Source organism: Branchiostoma belcheri, unplaced genomic scaffold (assembly GCF_001625305.1).
Source record: "Branchiostoma belcheri isolate BF01 breed outbred unplaced genomic scaffold, Haploidv18h27 scaffold75, whole genome shotgun sequence".
Lineage (NCBI taxonomy): Eukaryota > Metazoa > Chordata > Leptocardii > Amphioxiformes > Branchiostomatidae > Branchiostoma > Branchiostoma belcheri.
In genome coordinates this window covers 806,117-826,702 of record NW_017804409.1, presented here as the reverse complement: position 1 = coordinate 826,702, position 20,586 = coordinate 806,117, and the positions used below count along the sequence as shown (strand labels likewise).

Sequence of the window (20,586 nt, the reverse complement as noted above, 5' to 3'; positions counted from 1 at the left end):
TTTTTTATTTTTTTTTTTTTTAGTCAAAGCCGGGACAATGAATGTATGATCTGTTTGTACTACACAGACAGGGATCTCCCCAGAAATTCAGAGCAGGGTGGAGGAGCGGGCGGCGGCGGGGGGAGGTCTGGAGGGGGGGGGAAGCTATTGCATTTTGTCTTTTCCAAACACAAATGGAGTTCATTTCCTGCAACTTCAGTTCTACGTTTTCTGTACAACTGCAGATGTATAAGGCAGTAGAAAGGTTCAAGATCTGTACTTAATTATCCTCATGTTCAAAAAAAATTCTACCCTTAATTTTGAAAAAATTGGGCATAGGTTCCCCGGATGACCCCTAACCGGGGGCCAACGGTGCTTCCACAAGTTCAACAAGTGAAAAATACATGATACAAAATGTACATGTATTTACTACCTGGAACTTGGAGCAAGTTATTCCAAAGATGTTAACTGACATTAATATATTAAAAACTAAACCAAATCCTATTTCTCAAACAAATCACATATTGACACAGCTGAACAAATAAAAATGTGATCATGTTTATAAACTCCACTCAAAAACAATTTTTGAGAGACACTCGGGTCACGGTACTAAGCGTGATAATCTCTAATATCTCATCTGATTCTCCCAATATACTAGTATGTAAAGGGTCTTTACAATGACAGCATCCAACCGCACATACATAGAAACAACAATATTACACAAGAAACCAATTAATTCGGAAAATTTCTCAGTAATGTTTGAAAATTAACCTTACTAAAATATAACTGAATTTTTATTTCAGTTGTAGCCGAAAAAATATTTTTCATGCGTTTAAAGTATCGTTTTAGCACTGTAATATGTACATGTATCTATACATTTGGATGCTATCTTGACCTTTGACCATTGTTATTGTGAAAACAGGTCGGCCATGTTGTCTTTCTCGCCGTGAATTTTCGAGCCGTTTTTTCGAGCAAATTTCAACCGTTTTAAACATTTTACGGCCTCAAAAACTCATATAACGAGGAAAACAAGTTGTAGTTGTTATTTTCATGCGTAACATTTCTTCTGGGGATGGATTATTTTTCCGTCGAGCTGCCGAAAACTTAGCGCCATGCCGCAACCATGCGATCGGGCGCGGCCGGCCGGCCGGCGGGAGTTTTACTTTGTATCGGTGAGCTTTCGCGATGTAAACAAAGACAGTCGGAGTTGTTTACATGAAAATTTTGTTGTGAAACGCCAGCGGGGTGTCAGATTTTCTACCAATGACAACGTTTTCTTTGTGGCGTCATGGCGAGATCGACAATTCATCGTCAATTCACAGGATTGTGCCGACAATGGCGGCCCGATCCGTGCAATTAGCGCTCGATCCACGCCGCCCGACCGAAGAAAATTGGAATGAGGAGCACATTTATCGGGGATAAAATCCCCAATTTTGAAAACCGACCGCTAGCCGCTCGAAATTTTTGGTCGGCCCAAAAAAGGCTAGGGTCGGGGGGTTTTTCATAGGGTCGGTCGGGTAACCGGAAACACAACATTTTTTTTCCTAGGCCCAACCTGCATATACCCAGTACATGGACCTGAGTGCAGGTTAGGTGCAGGTAGACATCAGAAATACCTGCACAGCTCCAATTTTACCTGCACTAACCTGCATATACCCAGTACATGGACCAGTGCAGGTTAGGTGCAGGTAGACATCAGAAATACCTGCACAGCTCCAATTTTACCTGCACTAACCTGCATATACCCAGTACATGGACCAGTGCAGGTTAGGTACAGGTAGACATCAGAAATACCTGCACAGCTCCTATCTTATTACTGAAGAAAGTTTATTGCAAATACTTGCCCGAGGGCTAATTGCAGTTACAAACAACATAAGAAAGAAAATACAGCAGTATGTGAGACTATATCTACCTCCGTAGCATTATATTCTACAACATACACAGTATTTTTACCTGCACTAACCTACATTTAGTATTTGTAGCCCTATGGCAGGATTCTGCTGAGTATGCTGTATGCAGTGAGAGAGTGAGCGTGTCCTACACTGTTGATGTATTGTGCAAGAGCTCAGAGCTCCATGGGTCACAGGGAGAAAACAAAGAACCCTCCTTCCATGGTTGCTAAGAGAGACAGTTGTCATGGCAACTGTCTGCTTCAAGATAACCTGACCAAAGTGTTGTCTGACAGGGGAAGGACTTAGAGCTTGTCAAGGGGCCAAGTTGTGGCCAAGTTAATGAAGCTATCAGTGTACACCCCCAAGGGTTCGGTAGAGTTACATTCACCTATAGCCAAGAGAAGTACTGCAAAGTTGTAAGTTCAAGGCACATGTATTTTGCTGCTCAGTGAAAATCTTGAGACTTTGTGATATATTTAAGTTTGAGGTTAAAACACTGAAGATAACAGGTATTTGAAGTGATGACTTTGCAGTGATATGTCACCACAAAAATGTAAGAACACTGTGAAAAATTTGAAAATTTCAAGAAATTAAAAGACATTGTAAGAGCACTGGTCAACACTTGATACCATCTCAAAAGTGTTTCCCAGTTTTCAAGTCTTCTATGCCATGTTAGGCATATATATTCACATTTGATAAGTCAACCTACAAATTAAGACTAAAACAATCTACTGACCCAGCCTAGCTTGGGGGAAATGTCAGAAGCATTACTGGTGATATGGACCAGGACTTGGTAGAGTGAAGGTACCGTATTTTCATCTTCATCTAAATAGCATGCTATGCTTGAAGGACGTACAAAAATTGCTGGTGGTGGAACAAATATATGTCTGTACAGGTACAGTATATTATTATTGCAATCTTCCTAACTTTTTGTGGTTGAGAAAGAAGTACAGTACAACTGGTGTACATTTTGAGTTTTTATGTTCTAGTAGACACATACAGTGGAAGCCTCTTCAATAGGTATATTCAAATGGTAGCTAGAGTTAGATGGTTTAGGTGTGACAACTTGTTCCAAGTGATATATTTATATATAAGGCCACACCAATTTAATTTCTTGGTTAACGGATTCGCCCTGTCCATTTTTTCTGATTTGCAAATAAAAATAATAATTCAGAATCAACTGCAAAATGCTCATATTTTGCCCTGAACAGTTGAAAACGGTCCTTTTCTTCCTAGTTGTTACAGTTATTCCATCTTTCAATGCAACTGGTTTCATTAAAAGTTCAAAATTCATAGTTCAAATTTTGAACCAGCCTGGTGTGTTGACTTCATGGCTCCTATCGTACCATTTTGGGCCATAATAGGATGCCTAGGCCTTTTTTTTTTTGCCCGTCCGCTCCATTATTTTTCTAGAAAAATCTGTTAACCAAGAAATTAAATTGGTGTGGCCTTAGCATAAACAACAATATCCACTTGTTGAAGACCCACAGGTGTAGAAATGAGTGACAGGACAGATATCTAATCTTTAAGATGTGTAACCAGACATTCTTTATTTGTAAAGTCAAGGAGAAACAAGACTCGGATCTTCACGTACACCAAGGTTATCCTTGGAAATTTCCGTTGCACGTTGTGTTTACAAACAGTTACATGAAGTAAGCAAGGACAGTCTACGTACAAGGACCTAGTGCAACAATACATTGCAACTGCAGTACACTTCAATAAAAAGCAAGTGAGAAATGGTATAACAAAATGAAATAAAAATTTTTGGCATGTTTATCTGTGCATGTGAGTGTACTCGTGTCACAAGGCTATCAGAGATGGCAGACTTCAACCCCTCACACACCCTCAAAATTTTGGGGTGCATCATGTAAAAAAACAGAATTGTGTATCAATGTCAATCAAAGTTTTTGAGCATTAAAAAATTCTTAAAATCTTATTAAACAAGTACAATGTACTACAACAAACATTTTGTTATTTTTCTGACACTTAGATGTAGAGCTGTGTACCGGTACGCAGTACCGATACTGTACCGGTAAAATTGATTAGGTACAGGTCCAAAATACCTAATCCCTCAGTACCGGTACTGTACCTAAACAATTTCACACCAATTTTATGCCTATTTGTGACCTCAAATGTGTAAATAGCTGGTTAACAATGGGTCCCTGTGTAAGGACAGTGTGTTCATGAAAACAAAAACATATATATAGCCTATATTTTATCTGAGCATTCGCCATAAAAAAAGAATAAACCTTAACTATCAAGTTTATTTATGTTTTTTTTTGTTATTGAAGGAGTTCAGAAGAGCATATAAATTGGTCGAATTGTTCAGGTACAGGTTCAGGTCCGGACCTGTACCTAAACCTGTGTACCTGTACCTGTACCTGTACCTAAAATTTGTTTAGGTACACAGCTCTACTTAGATGTCAAGAATATGCTGTATACTGGTAAGTAAACCTACACAGAAAAAATTGAATACACAGCTTTAATTTTTGACGCACCAAAGTGCCCATACACCCAGTATTTCGACCCCTGCTACACACAGACAAACACACGGAGAAACAGACAACAACAATACTTCCCCGCTTTGGGGATCAAGCTAAAAACCAGTCTGAAGCCCTTACAGCACAATGGTCCATAGACCAACACTCCTAGAGAACAATGTGCCGTCCCTGAAACTCTAGACAGCCAAGTCCCCACACATTGACCTTGCCTTGTCACACTGCTTGAAAAGAACCAAAATGGATGGCATCCACACACCCTGGGCTCACAGCCTCAGTAAAATAAACTCCAAATTCCAAACCTCTGATTCTGGGTCATCTAAACATTGCAGACCTCCCAACCCGCAGAAAAAAGCCTACTCAAACTTTTCTCCGTGTTGCCAAACAAAAATTTCTGTAGCAACAGAGATGAGTTAAGATCTCAAATAGCCATATAAACTCAAATACCTTTGTTAACCTAGTTGACTTAAATCCAAGACTTTCTTATCTACTTTAGAGTGGCCATTTGAGAACTCTACTATATACAGACCACATTCTGATTGACAGGTGGAAAAGAATAGAACATGGAGTGAATTCTGGGAAGACGGTAAGCTCCGTCAAACAAAATTCAGACATCTCCGGAAGTAGCAATGCCACAATACACCGCTATAGACACGTAAACTCTATACTGAAATTAGACGCTTCCTCTGACTGTCCATGGCTGAGTTGATGTATAAACAATTGGAAAAACAAACTTTGTAGGGCAAATTGCATTGGTCGGTTTGAGGGAACAGGTCAGGGTAGTACCTGGAAACTGACAAAGGTGTAGACAAAACATGGGGAAACATCAGCCTCATGCAATTACTCAACACAGGCCTGGTTCATTAGAAACTTCCGGAAGCATAGGACACAATCGTTAACAATCTTAAGAAATTTACAAATACAGTGTTGCTGACAGAATAACATCATTACTACGGGTATACAGGTTTTGAAGTCGATTTGGATTTTCCTAGTAGTCTCAGAAAATGAAGCTCTACATGTACATGTAGCCAAAAACATCTTTTTCCCTGACACCAACATTCTTAGTGCATATACGTCAAAGAGATGTACAAACTGTATTAACAATACTTCTAAAATCTCTTTTTTTCCTGTAGAGAGGTTTTGGCCACATCATGTTAATTTGTCGGTTCTTTGTTTTAAATTTGTCAAGAAAGACGGAAAAGGTTGTACTTTGGTTAGAGCTGAAAATACCACTGTCAAGACTCATATGCAGGTTACTGCAAGTAAAATTGAAGTAGGTACTTCTGATGTCTACCTGCACCTAACCTACACTAAACCTGATCCATACTTTCTAAAAGTGGTATACATAAAATTTGTCTGGTGACGGAATTTTCAATATTGCAGAAGAAAGTATTTCGACCCGTGGTGGTACACACAATTTTAGGGAATAGCTAAAATCAGATCTTCTCAAGTGTTTCTCCCAGTGCCCTATATTTTCCTTTCCCTCTTGCTAATTTTGAGCTAAAACTCGTTCTCAAACCTGTAAAATGAATTGGTATGGCCTTTTAGTCAAGTTAGTCTTTCACCACCATTTCAAAAACAGATTACCCAGTCTTACGACCTGAACTTTAACCCTTTCCTGGCTCTCATTCCTTTGCACTTCTGTAGAAACACCCCAGCATGACTGGCTCTACACAAATGCCTGCACAACAAAGGGCACAGGCCATAGAGAACCTATGGAGGGGAACCAGAGGGGCCAACAATGCACTTTTCTACACATATCCTTTTACATTGTGTAAACACTATCTATACAAACAGAGCAGGGGATTCTCTACTTCATCTACCATTGGGATGAGTGACATTCTTTCAGGCTAAAACAAAGATAGGGAGCGAGCCATTAGCCACATGCTAATTAGTGTACTTGTGATTGTAATGATGTTTGAGTGTGTCAATACTGGGAGACCACTTCCTTTTTACCCGAGAGCTAGACTTCAAATATTGCGAGTTTATCAGCGAGTGTCAACAGTCTTTGTTGGATATTTCAACAGTTAGAAGTTAACGGGGAAGAAACAAATAGAAGGAGAAAGAAAGGTAAGGGCGTGGCATAAGGAGGAAAAAAGCATCTATCTGACCCGGTTTACGCATGGGGCCAAAAACCAGGTGTACGAAAACTGTGTGCGTCAAATATTTAGTGTAAATCGGACGTAATTCTATGTATAAATCGGACTGCTTTGACGTATGTCAAGAATGTACATTCAGAATGTACGTCGAGGGCTGGTATACGATCTGAACCATGAAATGTACATTAAAAATTACAAGTTCTATTTCTTCCTTGTGCTACAATATTAGACTGGGCAGAATCAATTTGAATTTTTATCTCATTGGATGCTTCCCCCTGTACGGTAGCACTGTTAGCGTCAGACAAATGCTTTAACATTTTTTTACAATCACAGTGTCAAGTTGTTAACATACACTGCTTTTACCAATTACATGAAAACAGGTTGTAACAGCATTAGTATTGACCACAGACTGGTCCAACCACATTGAAGAAATGCCCCTGTGAAAATTTGAGACTTTAATTGCTTCTTGAGTCGAACCTGTTTCAAGAAGACGAAATGCCATCACTAGCGGAACTAATCCACAACAATTCACATAACTGTCTTGCTAAAAATACAGGCTGGACTTGGTAACCTTTGTTGTAATTTTGAACATGTGTACCTACTACTACTCATACTCTAGGCTAACTGTAAATCACTTTATGTTCGTGGTAGCAAAAGTTCGCGGTCTGAGAAAAATGGACATGTTCGCAGAATTCTACATTCGCAGTGGTGCAAGGTGCAGCAAAAAGAAAGTTGGCAAATTCTTCGTTCATGGTCATTATAATTTTGGGGTACAGAAGTGACAGCAAAAAACACAAATATAGAAATACCAAGAAAAAATTGCGATTTAGCACTAGCGAACCCTGACCTCTTTAAATAGGTATTTTAAGTTCTGTTAAAAAAAAGAGGCTTAGAATTGAGAAAAGATATTCTTTCTGTTCTTTGTTATGTTTCCGAAGTTGTAACTTGTAAGTACATATCAAGTTTTAAACATAAGGACCAGTCAAACTTTCTTACTTCGCAAATGACCGAAACTTCTTTACAATAACCTTTCAAAAGTCTTGTCCAAACAGTTTTTAGTACCAGAGGATTTTTCTGAAGGAATGGGTGGACTGAACTTCGCGAACCATTCAGCTCTTGATCCCTACACACATTCCCCTTGATATGTTCTTCTTCAACATTCATCATGAGTGCGTTGACAATCAACCACCAAGGCCAAGACGGCCGTTTGGACCTTTCCCGGTTTCTCTCCTGCTCGTAACACACCTCAAAAGACACCGCGGTGACTCCATCACCAAAGCTGCAAGACGATTAAATGTCATTTTGGGAAATTCTGGCCCCAACAGATAAGCGGTACCCCTTTTTTGTCCGCAGCTGATTTAAGGCCCTCTCTTCCTCTCCCTAGCCAGGGATGGAAGGCGATACCACGACTGCCATCGCGGCTATTTGTCACTTGTCAGGCAGGCAGTAACTTAATCAGAAACCACCTGGTGCTACAAATGTCACAGGAGTAGGGAAGATGGCACTTGCGCATGACACTGGGGTTTGAGTTATGAGAACTGTCAGGAATCGGGATTGGGTGAGTTAGCGCGGCATTACGGCGGGATATCTTGCCCCCACAGAGGGAATGAATAGCGCTTATGTTGTCCATTAAATTGCCCGTTCTTCTGTGCTTTCTTGGGGATGATTTTTCGGACCATCCGAGCGTGTACCGTACGTACATTACACCACAATGCAATAAACTTGTAAAAATGTTGGCTGAGTTTAAGGCAAAGTCTGCAATACTCCAAGTTCTAAGTCCTGCATTCTTTTCAAGTTCAGTGTACATGACTATATCCACATTTCTTGTATACTATAGCTGAAGATATATGGTTATGAAGCAATACAGAAAAGTTGTGTGTGGTCAGAATACAAGATTAGTAAATTATCAAATACTTTCTTACAGTACTGCATGATTTTGCGTCCAAAATTGTAGATTTGAGTTGTTGTTGTTGTTGTTGTGTAAAAGAAAAGTGTTTGTTTGTTTTTTTTGGAACAAACTCCTGAGGAAAAAGTCAGAAGTAAGCTCTCACTTTACCTACTTCTAACAAGTCTTGTGCTGTGGATCATTCCATTGCAAATAAGGGCAAAAAAATAAAAACTACAACTACAACTGGGGATATTTTCCTGAGAATGTGTTGTACAAAAGTCTTTAAAACAAGCTGCAAACAATCTGCATTTCACGGACTAAGCCTTATAAAGAAGAAGAAAAGGGAAATATATCTATTTGTAACTTTTACCAAGCACTGTGCCTCCCTTTCTACCTGAATGGAAGCTTCCGTTCTACAAAACTGGCAAAGCTGCATAAAGCCAGTTGTTGTTCAAGCCTTATTATTCCTATAACAATGGCCCTCTGTCACCACTCGCTACTTGATGATCCCAACTGATAAGAAACTGGTGAGATCCACTGAAGAAAACTCGCAGACAATGGATAATTGGCAAGGATGAAGGGCAATTACTTGAGAGAAAGGACAGACAATGGGTCCCAGTTTCAGGGAGGAGCCAAGAACAATGGTACCAATCAAACAGTTTAGGAATTTCTGCCATGACAAAAAGTTTAATGAACTACCAGATTGACACAAAATTGGGCAGTTCTCCTCCCCTATACATAATAAACTTCTAGTGGACTTGTAAAAGGCTCAACAGACAAGACAGTGACATGCATTTGTTATTTTATCAAGTATTTGCATCACAAAACTGATCAGAATTTACTAAACGGTTGACAAATAGAAAAATCCAAACTTTTGTTCTGTCTTGAGCTAATACTACATTTTAAAACAAAAAAAAACAACTTTTCAAAGTATTGCCCTGAGGAAATTTGTGCAAAAAAACTGTTGAAATGTTTGGCAAATGTCTCTTGGTTGCATCCAAAGAAATTTGTTAACCATTGAATTATAAACCCAAGTACAGAGTACACAACATACATAACTCAACTAGGCTAAATTACCTGCACTGACCTACATTGTACTTCACCTACTTAACCTCCCACATGCTGACTTCAACTTCAACAAATAAATATTTGCTGTACGCCCACTGTAGAAAGATGGTTAAAGCCACTAATTGACACTAAACACGACAACTCCACATTAGCAGTCGGATCGCCCTCTTTCCTTGCCACTGGCAAAACCATTTTGACTGAATTGCTTCTGAATGAAGTGACAGCCAGCGGTTCCGTGATAATTTAAACTCCACCATTGTTCGTAGCTCCGCGACATAACTTTAAAGGCGCCATCTTTTGTGTTTCCGATGCCCTTGTCAGTATGCGTATGACCTCACCAGAGTTAACCTGGGGGGACAACACACCTTGTACAACCAGGTGGCTTTAGGCATAAAGGCCTGTATTTTACTCCACTCAAAAACATACATGGTAGCGCAGTTTGTGGCAAGTGGTAGCATGAGTTATGGACAAATTGTTTACGAGTTATTAGAGTATATAACATTGTACGTTGAATACGGTGGAAGACGAAACGCATTTTATCTCAAATTGTACCCTCTGTAGCAATGAACGAAATGAACTCTTTGACGTAGCCTCCAAATTTTACCCAAACTTTTACACATATACAAATGAAAACTACTCTCCTCTTAACATCCGAAAACCCACAAATTACAGAAAAAGTGGGATCCTTTGTCTTCCTCTGTCTTCAAAAAAAGAAGTCAAACCCAGTAGTTTTACAAGTGGTTTCTTAGTAGTTATCAGTAGTTCTATGTGTACTAATTGTTTTTATACCATATGTTTCTTCTGTTCCTGCAATTAGCCCTCGGGCATGAATTTGCAATAAAACAATTATTATCATAATCAGAAAGTCTTCACTGTTACTAATCAAAATAGATTAGTCTCTTAGAATTGTTAGATGATGAAATTCACTTTATGTTCAAGGTAGCAAAAGTTTACGGTCTCTGAGAACAATGGACATGTTCATGGAACTTTATGTTCACTACAGATGCAGAAAAAAGAAAGCGAATTATTTGTTACTTGGCTATGGTCAGTTTTGCAGTACAGAAGTGGCCATGAACTCCGCCAACATGAAAAATACCGCAAAAAAAATCAGGAATTACAGTATCAGCCATAGTCCAACTCCTATACATGTACAAGTTGGCACACAACTTACACCTGCAACAATCATTGTGCAGTAAAGTTGAAGCCCTGTGTGCTACCAGTACATAGAAGCATCGTCGCCATAAATTATGACCTTTCTCAAGTGTTTCACCTTCTTGGCACCTTTACAGCCATGTGTAAATCAATCTATTCACACTTGGCGCTCCCTTCTTTCTTCAACAACAATGGAATCACTTACAGGCGAATTTGTAATCACCTTTAATCAGGCAAATATAACATTTCAAGGTGTGACCATGATTTGTTTCGTGCTGCATACTACGATGCTCTCAAAATTTTTACATAAATTACTACCAAATTATGTACGAGAAATTTAATTGACGCAGCCTTATGAGCTTTGCAGCAGACTGCTGTCAACTATCAAACCTTTTGTGAAGTTTTTGGAAAATATGCCAAAAAAATCTGCTTCAATTTTAAGCATCATCAAGCCCCGTCGGCAACCAGTCTCGCTGAAACGTTGATTAATGTTTTCTCCCTTCCTCCAGACAGCTGGTGCCTTTATAGGACCTGACAGTTCCTGTACAGGGTCAAGTGTTACTGACAAGGCCTTCAATTCCACTAAATATTACCTCTGCCACAGACACCTACAAAACACTCCGACAACTTCCAGGAGTCAGTCTACGTGCAAGTAGTGATGCATGCCTAAACCCAATTTTAGGTTCAGGTCCGGATTCAAGTCCAGAGGTTTAGGTTCAGTTCTGGACTTGTAAGTCCGGACCTAAACCCATGGCATATACAAAATTGCATGTTGGCAACCTTGCAATGTTCTCTGGGTGAAACTTTGGCCACATAACATGGAGGCCGGTACTTGATGATGCCTGATGGCAATGTTTTCTTCGTTTTGCAGCAAAGATTTTATAATCTATGGAAGGTTTTAGGTGGTTTGGAAAGAAAAGGGGTATGTGAAATGGTCTTTTATGGTAATAAGTCCGGACTCGGTTCTTGACTTTCAGGTTTTTTTGGACTTAACCTAAACATTCTTACAAGTCCGGATCCAAGTCCAGTGAACCGGTATGCATCACTATCTGCCACAGACACCTACAAAACACTCCGACAACTTCCAGGAGTCAGTCTACATGCAAGCTTTCACTTCTCCGTTCTTGGTCCAGAAATCTTACATACAGAATACTTTTTTTAAACCAGGCTGCCCAGTTGGCAACCTACGGCAAAAATTAGGTTGCCCATCAGAATTTTAGGTTGCCCCACCTGTAAGTTACTACTTTCCTCAAATTATGTGTTACAAACATAAGCCTTTGACAATATTTCTAACAGCCTTTAGTAACTTAATTGATACTAGCAATAGCCATTAATACCTAAAACAGGCTACAGTGGTGCAAGCCAAGTGGGCATGATTTTGGGGTAGCACACTGGGCTACCTAGGTTCAAAAATAGGTTGCCCCAAGTAAAATTTGGTTGCACAGGGCAACTGGGCAACCAGGTACTAGTATTTTGCATGCTGATACAGTTGAATTCTGAATACTTGTATGCTACTTGAGTCAGTCTTACATGTTTGATGGGTCTATACCTAAGCAAAGTGACTCAACTTGGCTGAATTGTATCTACACATTACCTAACGATAACATGTCAAAACCAATTTCTATAGACCAATTATAACCACAGGCTTTTTAAATTGCATGTTTCAAACATCAAACACGGCTTATCTCTACGAGACTAAGGCAGAAAAACTATTATGATGAAAGGCTTGTTGCACTGCGGTATGTTGAGCTGTTCTGTATTGTATTGTTTGTGCGTGTGCAGGTGGGTATTTTGAGACCTGTAGATTTGACGATATTAAGCAACCAGTACCATCAATTTAATTTACTTCTCTTGCCAAATGTTCAACCGTGTTCTTTGTGAAAATGAAACGAAACCCTAGAACTGCTAGTCAGCCAAGTTAACACAGGCTTTGATTTCATCAACAGCTACCTTCAACATAACTACGGGATTAGAAAAAAACAACTTTTGAATCGTCGATGAAGGTTAGACATCCAGGTAATATGATACGCCAAAAAGCAGTTACTCAAGCAACTGGATATCCAGTTGCTTGAGTAACTGCTTTTTGGCAACTTTTGAATCAATCAAATGTAATACCAACAGAATTGGGAGCCTGAAACAGGGAAACGCCCAAACACAGAGGGGCTGTCAAGTACAGGATTTGAAAATCACAGGTGACAACACCCAACTGTTCACCAAACTGCCAATCACACTCGATCATTATATCAGGCTACAGTTTGAAGGGCCACTACATGGCCGACCATTGTAAACATTTACTGTTTTGTACCAGCTTCAGTGGACTCATATTGGCACACACAGAATATGCCGGCACTCTTGTATCAAAGTGTAGAAATTTTACTTTTCTTAACGACTAGGGTAATTTTTTCTATACTAGTAGTCAGTCAGGGAAACAGGCAACACAAAATTTTTCCTAGGCCAAAATTTTTCCTGGCAAGCTATTTGGACCAAGTAGACTAACACTATAACTTTGCAGTGGTCGAAATACTTTTTTTTTCAGTGCTCTGCAATATTGCAGAAGAGTCAAAATTTTGTTCTGCGATTTGAAAATACTTTCTGCAAATACACAAGCCTCCATACTACAACCTTCTCAAACCATTAATGTCTTTGTTACATCATAAATAGCTTTGTAAATCTGTAGCACTACTGGAATTCATTTAAGTTTAATCTATCACTCTTTTTAATTTCAGACTTTATAGATCCTTCTCCACAGAAAATTTATCATTTATTTACTGGTATCTTTACAGGTCTTTCACTGCTGTCCCCCACTACAAGCTGCTACAACTAAAATCAAAATAAATTTTTCTTCTGCAATCTTGAAAATCTATCTGCAGATTGCAGACTGGCATTTCGAACACTGATACTAGTATGCTGACACTCTTATATCGAAGTGTAGAAATTGTACTTTTCTTAAACTAGGGCAATTTTTTCTATAGTCAGTCAGGGAAACAGGAAAAACTAATTTTTTGCTAGGCCTAACAAAAGTGTAAATGTAGGTTTTAATCTCTCATCTGGTGAGCTATTTGGACCAAATAGACCAACACTATCACTTTGTAAATATTTGCAAAGAAAAGATAAACTAAATTGCTGTATACAATCAAATCTGAATAATCAATCCTTCTCCATTTTTTCTATATTTTTTTCATGGTACCTGACCAATCCTTCAACCTCTATACATAGTTAGAAATTTTGTATGTCTTCTATTAATAACCGCATAAGATAACTAGTAGCTTTAATTTTAGATGCTGCACAATCTGTGCCAGACAGCAGTCAGAGATGATCATGTTTTGAAGGCCAGATAAACGGACTGTAGACAACACTGGTGTCTGGCTGGATGACTGCCAGCCCCAAGAGTTGGCATGTCATCCCCTGTACCAAACCCTTCTTCCAAGGAATAGAGGGGCCACCTGGAAAATACTGTGAAGTGTGACATCTTTCTACAGCACACAAGTTAAAGCAGAAGTTTCTATTTGTGGCTGGTGCATGTTTATATGACTCTAGAATAGAGATTTTCACTGAGTTTTGAAGACATTCTTAGCTGAGAAATTGTTTATATTTTGTGGCTCTAGAATAAAGATTTTCACTGAGTTTTCAAGACATTCTTAGCTGAGAAATTGTGTATATTTTGTGGCTCTAGAATAAAGATTTTCACTGAGTTTTCAAGACATTCTTAGTTGACAAATGGCGTATATTTTGTGGCTCTAGAATAACGATTTTCACTGAACTTTTAAGAACTTCTTAGGCTAGCTGTGCCTTTTCTTGTGCTCCTAGGGGACTGGCACCAAGAGGTCAAAGATAGGAGTTGGTCACATTCGAAGAAAAACATGTGCAGCTGGTAGAAAAATACAAGGAATGAGAAAGATAGCTGGGATGTCAGTTATCTCACTGGTCATGGACATCCAGTGTTTTTGACAGAGGGTCATGAAGCATATGGTCTGTTTTTTGTTACCCGTGAATATGAGAGATAGAACAGGAATGGTGAAGAGATACAAAAGACAGTCATCTGGAACAGACAGTCACACATAGGACAGAAGGGGGAGGGGGGCACCAACTGACCAGACCAGATGGCAGCTTGTTTCCCCTCTGTCCACAATCAAGCAGCACTTTCTGGCAGCTACTACCGTGGTCTGTCAGTTTTACATTAGTGGCACCTACGAACTCCAAGTTATGAGATGGTCTGGTCTTGTTCAGCTAACCAAACAGTTGCAAATTAAATAAATCCTTAGTAAAGTCACTCATTTTCATTCAGGCTTTTCAACATGAAGGCCTGAATGACACATTTAAGAACTCACCATCTACGAATGTTCATTACAGTACCTTTGTAGACAACTGCAGTGAAAGAAAAGCAAATATCGGGAACTTATCATTACCGTTAACAAATAATTCCTCAACTTTCTTTTTTCTGCGCCTTTCAACACCGTGAACATAGTTCTGTGAACACCTCCATTTTTCTTAGACCGCTAACTGTTGCTACCGTGGACATACAGTGGATTATAGTATTCCTTCTATTTATTCCGGAGTCCAACTGGAAACCTGTCACTGCTGCATTACACAGCTACAATCTCTTGTGTCTAGACAGACCTTCCTTCAGCTGGGAAGAGAAATGGCCCCAACAGGAAGCTATAAAACCTATATTGTGCATACAGGAACGACAAGTAATATACGACAGTCCAGCAATTTCCTTCACAATTGACGCAGTAAAACAGTCAATTTGCAGGGACCCATTGGCAATCAAGACGTCCATGCTGAAAAGATGTCCGAGATTCCGCTAAGCCTAAATGAATAAATAATACACAAAAAAATCACGAGTACTAGCATAATTGCACTCACAGCCCTCTTTCGTATACACACTCTGTGTGTTATGTTCAAGTATTTAGGTTAACAAGTGCTATTTTAGTATATCATATTCATAACGATGACTTTTATCTAAGTTAGCCTACGGCATAACAAGACACTATAAATAAATCCACAGTTCCATGGCAACAACAAGAGCTATAAACAAATTGCTCCTACCAAGGACAATATTTTTACTGAAGGAGGCTCTAGTCTGTTGACCCCTGACCTCAAAAGAGGACAATAGCCACACAAATGTCAGCTTGATACAAGCCATACCACTTCTCAAGGAAGTGTCCATAGAACACACAGAGTTTGGCTGTACTACCACAAAAAAACTGACGATACTACAGAAGACATCAACTACAGATAGTCAAGACTGCTTAGAAAGGTGTTAATTTAACAAATTACAAGTATTTTTTTCAGTTTTGATTTTCAAACAAAAAGGAGTATAAAAATAGAAGCTATGGCGAACTTCTGGTGTTTTTTTATTCCTTTCCACAACAGAAAATTGACAGAATATGCAAGCGACGTTCCCGAAATTCCCACAAACATAACTGAACAATCCAAACTGGCTGGGACAGATTGCGAGAGGACAGATTTTTGACACACAGTGACAGGGACAGATGCCTTGTGTCACATAAACACAACACACTGGCTCTTCCCCCAGATGTCTACGGTAGCTTCGCAATGTCTGCTGACGGACGTCTCCCAACCGTCTGCGCTGTTTATGAAACAAGCGCGCGGCGGCGGGCACAAAGTCCGCACTGTTGGGCGTACAAGTTCAAGTCAAATGACCAAAGCGGCAAAAATGACCCCCGACCCCGTCTGGTAACTCTAGACCGTTGGGTACAGCGAGAAAGAAACATACCCCTCCCTTCCCCTACCATGGTTGAGATAGGATGTATAGGGAACAAATGCTAACTAAACAACGCTTGACAAAGACGTCAGGGCAAAAGCTGTCATTGTCCCTTGGCCAATAGGTGCCAAGGTTTGTGTACACTGTGTCCCACTCTATGTCAGTTTGTCATCATAGGTAACCAATTGTCTTCCTCTTTTCCTCCGTGAGTAATTTCCAGTTGGTAAGGTCGACATTTTCCAGACAACTCAAAACAACATTTTTTTCTGCTACTTGTCCGAGTCTAGTTTTCTACCCCCAAAGTAAAATTATGTTGTAACGAGCTTGGGATGACATCTCACAGATGTTATACCCACATCAGAGTTTTCATCAGATCATATCTGAGGCAACCGCACAAAAACTGGGCATTTAGAGTATTAGTCATGGTGGTATTGTTGGGGAGAAAGACAGCTCCATATGTGGACATATGTTTGGGCATTTGGCATGCAGGGTTGCCTGCTTTCAACAGACACAGAAACAAACACCCTACTGCTGAACAGGGGACACATGTGGCGGTCAGAACTGGTCTAATCTTTCCCACAAACTAAAAAACCTTGTGATTGTGGGAAACTGCAAAGATGTAGTCCTTTTGTTTCTTAATGGCGTCTTACGTGCGTGATTCAGTCCCAGAAAAATCTGGACACAAACAATTACTCATAGCGTGGTAACAATATAATCAGAGGAACTTAAGTTGTAAAACCCACTATCAGGTGACAACGGAAAAACTTCTGGGGGACACGCATGCTTGGTTATGACCAAAGTGTCATCCTGTAGTAAGTTTCTAGGTATTTAAGTTGTCCTTGGACCAAGGGAAAATGTCTGGACAATTTTCTGTGGTCCAGGATTAAAAATATGCAGGGTTGCTGGCTTTGGTGGGATAGTAGTAGGGTTGGGAAAATGTGCCACTACAAACACACAGACTCCCCATGGCGCCAGGGTTCTAATGCGTGCAGAAAAGAAGGGTGACACATAACGTCATAAGCTATGTTTTCCTAGGCGTGTGTAAAATACAACAGTACACCTTTGGGCGACAGGTCTCATTTCATTCCTAATCATCTCGGAGGTACAGGGGCATCGTGGAAAATGAATCGGTCGGCGTGCTGGGCGCTCGGAGCTGAACCAAATGTGGGGCCCAGACTGGTATATAAACACACAAACACTGGAGCCAAGCTCTGGCGCGCTGCTCCTCCGAAAAAAAAATCGCCAATTAAAAACTGACCACTCACCGTTGCACTGGCCGCTAAAGAGCCGTTTGGATGTGGGTAGACGCCCATATTGGAAACTATAACTCCACCAGGAGTAAGATATGCTGGTCCCCGGCTGACGACTGGTACAGACTCGGCTTTGCTACCTACAAGTTGGCGGTAAAGAGAAAACTTGGTCGGACTTGAGTGGGGAGGGGGGCGCCGTGCAGGCGAACTATGACTTCCTATAGTCAACAAACTACAGGAAACCGAAGTTAGGGTGACAAATTTAACCGTTTCTGGACAGTACAACACATACTTGAATTTCTGGCTAATCCTTAGCAGTCGTTTGTATCTAGGGTGTTAACTGTGAGACGGAATCTTCGGCCAGTCTTCCGAGAAGGCCCCGGGTAGGGGGTGCAAGGCGAACTCAACTATCGCAACAAATCCTACCAAACTCCAAACAACTCGAAGTGCGGGTCTTAACCCTCAAAACACGGCATCTACACATTTTCCCTTAAATCTTAGGCCATCATGCGTTACAGATCGTGAAATATCGCCACTCTGTTGGCCTGGAGGAGTGAATAAAAATCGTAGTAGCAAACCTTCGTCCCCTCTTCTGGAGTCCTCCCTGGGATAACTTTGCAACGGTGGCTTGGAACCCTGTAGTAGGGGAGGGGGGAGAGAAACATTCCGTCAGAGATCCCTTCCTCGTGCACGCTTATTCAGAAAGAAACCACAGCAAAGACTTTTCCTGACATCCACAGAAGGTCAGGTATATACTGTATCACAACAAACTCACCTCTGAAGGTACCGCGCCGCTCTGAGAACTTTCCGACTCGTTGACTAAACTGGACTTGATATCGCTGAGGTCGTTAGAAACGTTTTCGGCCGATTTTTCTTCTTGCTCCCCCTCGTCTTTGAAGGAGATTGTCTCGTCGCTCGCCCCTAGATCGTCGCCGCCACTACCGTTGAGCTGCGGCATTGTCGCTCGGTGGTGCCCTGCTGGCCTGGCCGCCCCTGGTTTGACGAAGTGCCCTGGGAGAAGACAGTTGATCAGAGAGCTGCGGCTATCATCGCCAGACCACGCGGCACCCAAGTTGTGTTCATCCCCCAACCGACACAAACCAACACAACTTCGCGATGGTCCCCAAACTATCGATCTTTACACCCGAATTTCTACCACAAACTCTCTCCATGTTAGGAATATAGTTTCTATAATTGTTCACGACTTACCTTGTCCCAAAATAGAGTCTTGATCGGGGCTCTAGATTTAGCCAGCACGTTAGAAATTGACACAGAAATGAACACAACTTGGTTGTAGTCTCTGCGGCGGCGTTTTGCAAAGGGAACACGGGGACAACCGTTAGATATACCGGGGATGATCCGCCGAGTTTGTCCCCAAATAAATCCTTAAAATTCTACGCCTTTTCTACAGAAAAACAAAATTATAAGATACAGTAACTGGTAAGCGACAGTATGTTGTATCCTTGATATTATTCTACGCCGCAAATACTGTTTCAAAGGAAACCTCACACAGTACTGAATGCCCAGTCCCCAAAACATCAAAGCCCGCGCCGCACCCTTGATCGCTCGGGTGATTGACAGGTCCCTTCGCCCAGCTGTCAATCTTGTTATAATGAAATGCGAATGACGAGGGCTGGGCCGAATTTGTTAATTAATTACTACGGTGACGTCAGACTACTAATCAGCGTGGCCCGGGGTTTCTGACCAGTGAGTAACCGCGCACCCACGGGCTCTTCCCGCCCTTTTGTCGGTGGGCGGTTCGTGTTTTTGCTGCCCACAGTTTACAAAACAGACCGGCTCACAACCGACGCGGCGTTGCCAAACCTAACCCATAAACTCGCACACCCCTCCCTCATTAAAAAACACGAAAAATCGATATGCTATTTATAAACAGTAACGAAGCAATAGAAGGATACAGGAATATCGTCTTCATCATATTTCAATAGACTTGGTCGAAATACTCGACAGTAAAAAATACAATGTGGCCATAGATTTTGGTACGTGTTATAGTGTTGTTGGCTCAAAAAGCAATACTGTCTATCGTAAAAGTCTGAAAAATCGTTCCTAAGTTATCAAACATGTATAAAGCTATAGCTTTAGAGCTCACGGTGACAAAAAAAAATAAGAAAGAAAACAAAGACACTGGCTGTCTTTTTACTCTTATAAATGAAGAATCATCTACATAAACCGCTGTCAATTAATTATTTTTTGCATCTTATTATAGAATTTTATATCAGCTAAACTATAGTCTTCACATAAGTGGATTTCTTTGAAACAGCGAACGTTCACATTGTCGGATTTGCCATGACAAAAACACATCAACGTTAGAATTGACACATCACGGAGCCAATTTATATTTCTATTGAGCACCGTGGACAGTAATGATATTTATATGGACCGGAGAAGCTTTACAGTAATGTGGTTGTACAGAGGAGTCCCATAGAACTCCACTCACCCGTGGTGATAATCACATCCCCACTCCATAAATTTCGTTTTGATGGCTGGATTGTGACGATTTTATTTGCTGCCCTCTTTATTGAATTATTATATAAACATGTCGAGAGAATCATGACGAAAAAGATCCGTCGCCAGAAGTTATGTAAAATTTAGCTGCAGCTCCTACGTATTTTTCCTGGAAGAAAAGCTATGAAGTTTCAACGTGTTATGTAAAATTTTCGTCACGAGCACAGGAAGACAATACAACAAGACTCATGAGAAATAAGACTTAGAGCATTTTAATAGCATTGTATGCTATTAAAATGAGCATTGTAGTTTGAGCATTGTAGTTGACTACACATTATACAGAAATGAGAGGGATTCCCTCCATACTTTGTAATAGCAAGGACGTCCTTGGTAATAGATAAGTTCCCAAGCTTTAGACATTTAGACAGACTAGAAAAATTCGAATTCCTCATTAAACTTGACAAACCATGTATCATTAGCTCAATATGTTCGTACATCTTTAACTGCGTCAAGAAGCGAGAAGAAGCTGAACCTGTAAATAGTAGACCACATTAGTATGTATAGTTTGT

General features: G+C 40.4%; 1 protein-coding gene across 7 annotated transcripts in view; it reads right to left on the bottom strand.

Annotated features, from left to right (window-relative positions):
- The window catches only part of LOC109485396 (transcription factor 7-like 2), a 59,828-nt gene extending 40,930 nt beyond the window's left edge, over positions 1–18,898 (bottom strand). For 3 of the 7 annotated variants that reach the window (XM_019788957.1, XM_019788960.1, XM_019788961.1), the window contains exons 1-4: positions 18,764–18,897; positions 18,330–18,565; positions 18,133–18,190; positions 17,570–17,694 (exon numbers count right to left, since the gene is read on the bottom strand). In XM_019788957.1, the coding sequence (XP_019644516.1) occupies positions 17,570–17,694; positions 18,133–18,190; positions 18,330–18,512 (366 nt within the window). In that variant the 5' untranslated portion in view covers positions 18,513–18,565; positions 18,764–18,897. Of the gene's footprint in view, positions 1–17,569; positions 17,695–18,132; positions 18,191–18,329; positions 18,566–18,763 lie in introns of all 7 variants that reach the window. The other 4 variants (XM_019788959.1, XM_019788962.1, XM_019788963.1 and 1 more) reach the window with 2 other exon arrangements.
- Positions 18,899–20,586: the final 1,688 nt, after the last annotated feature.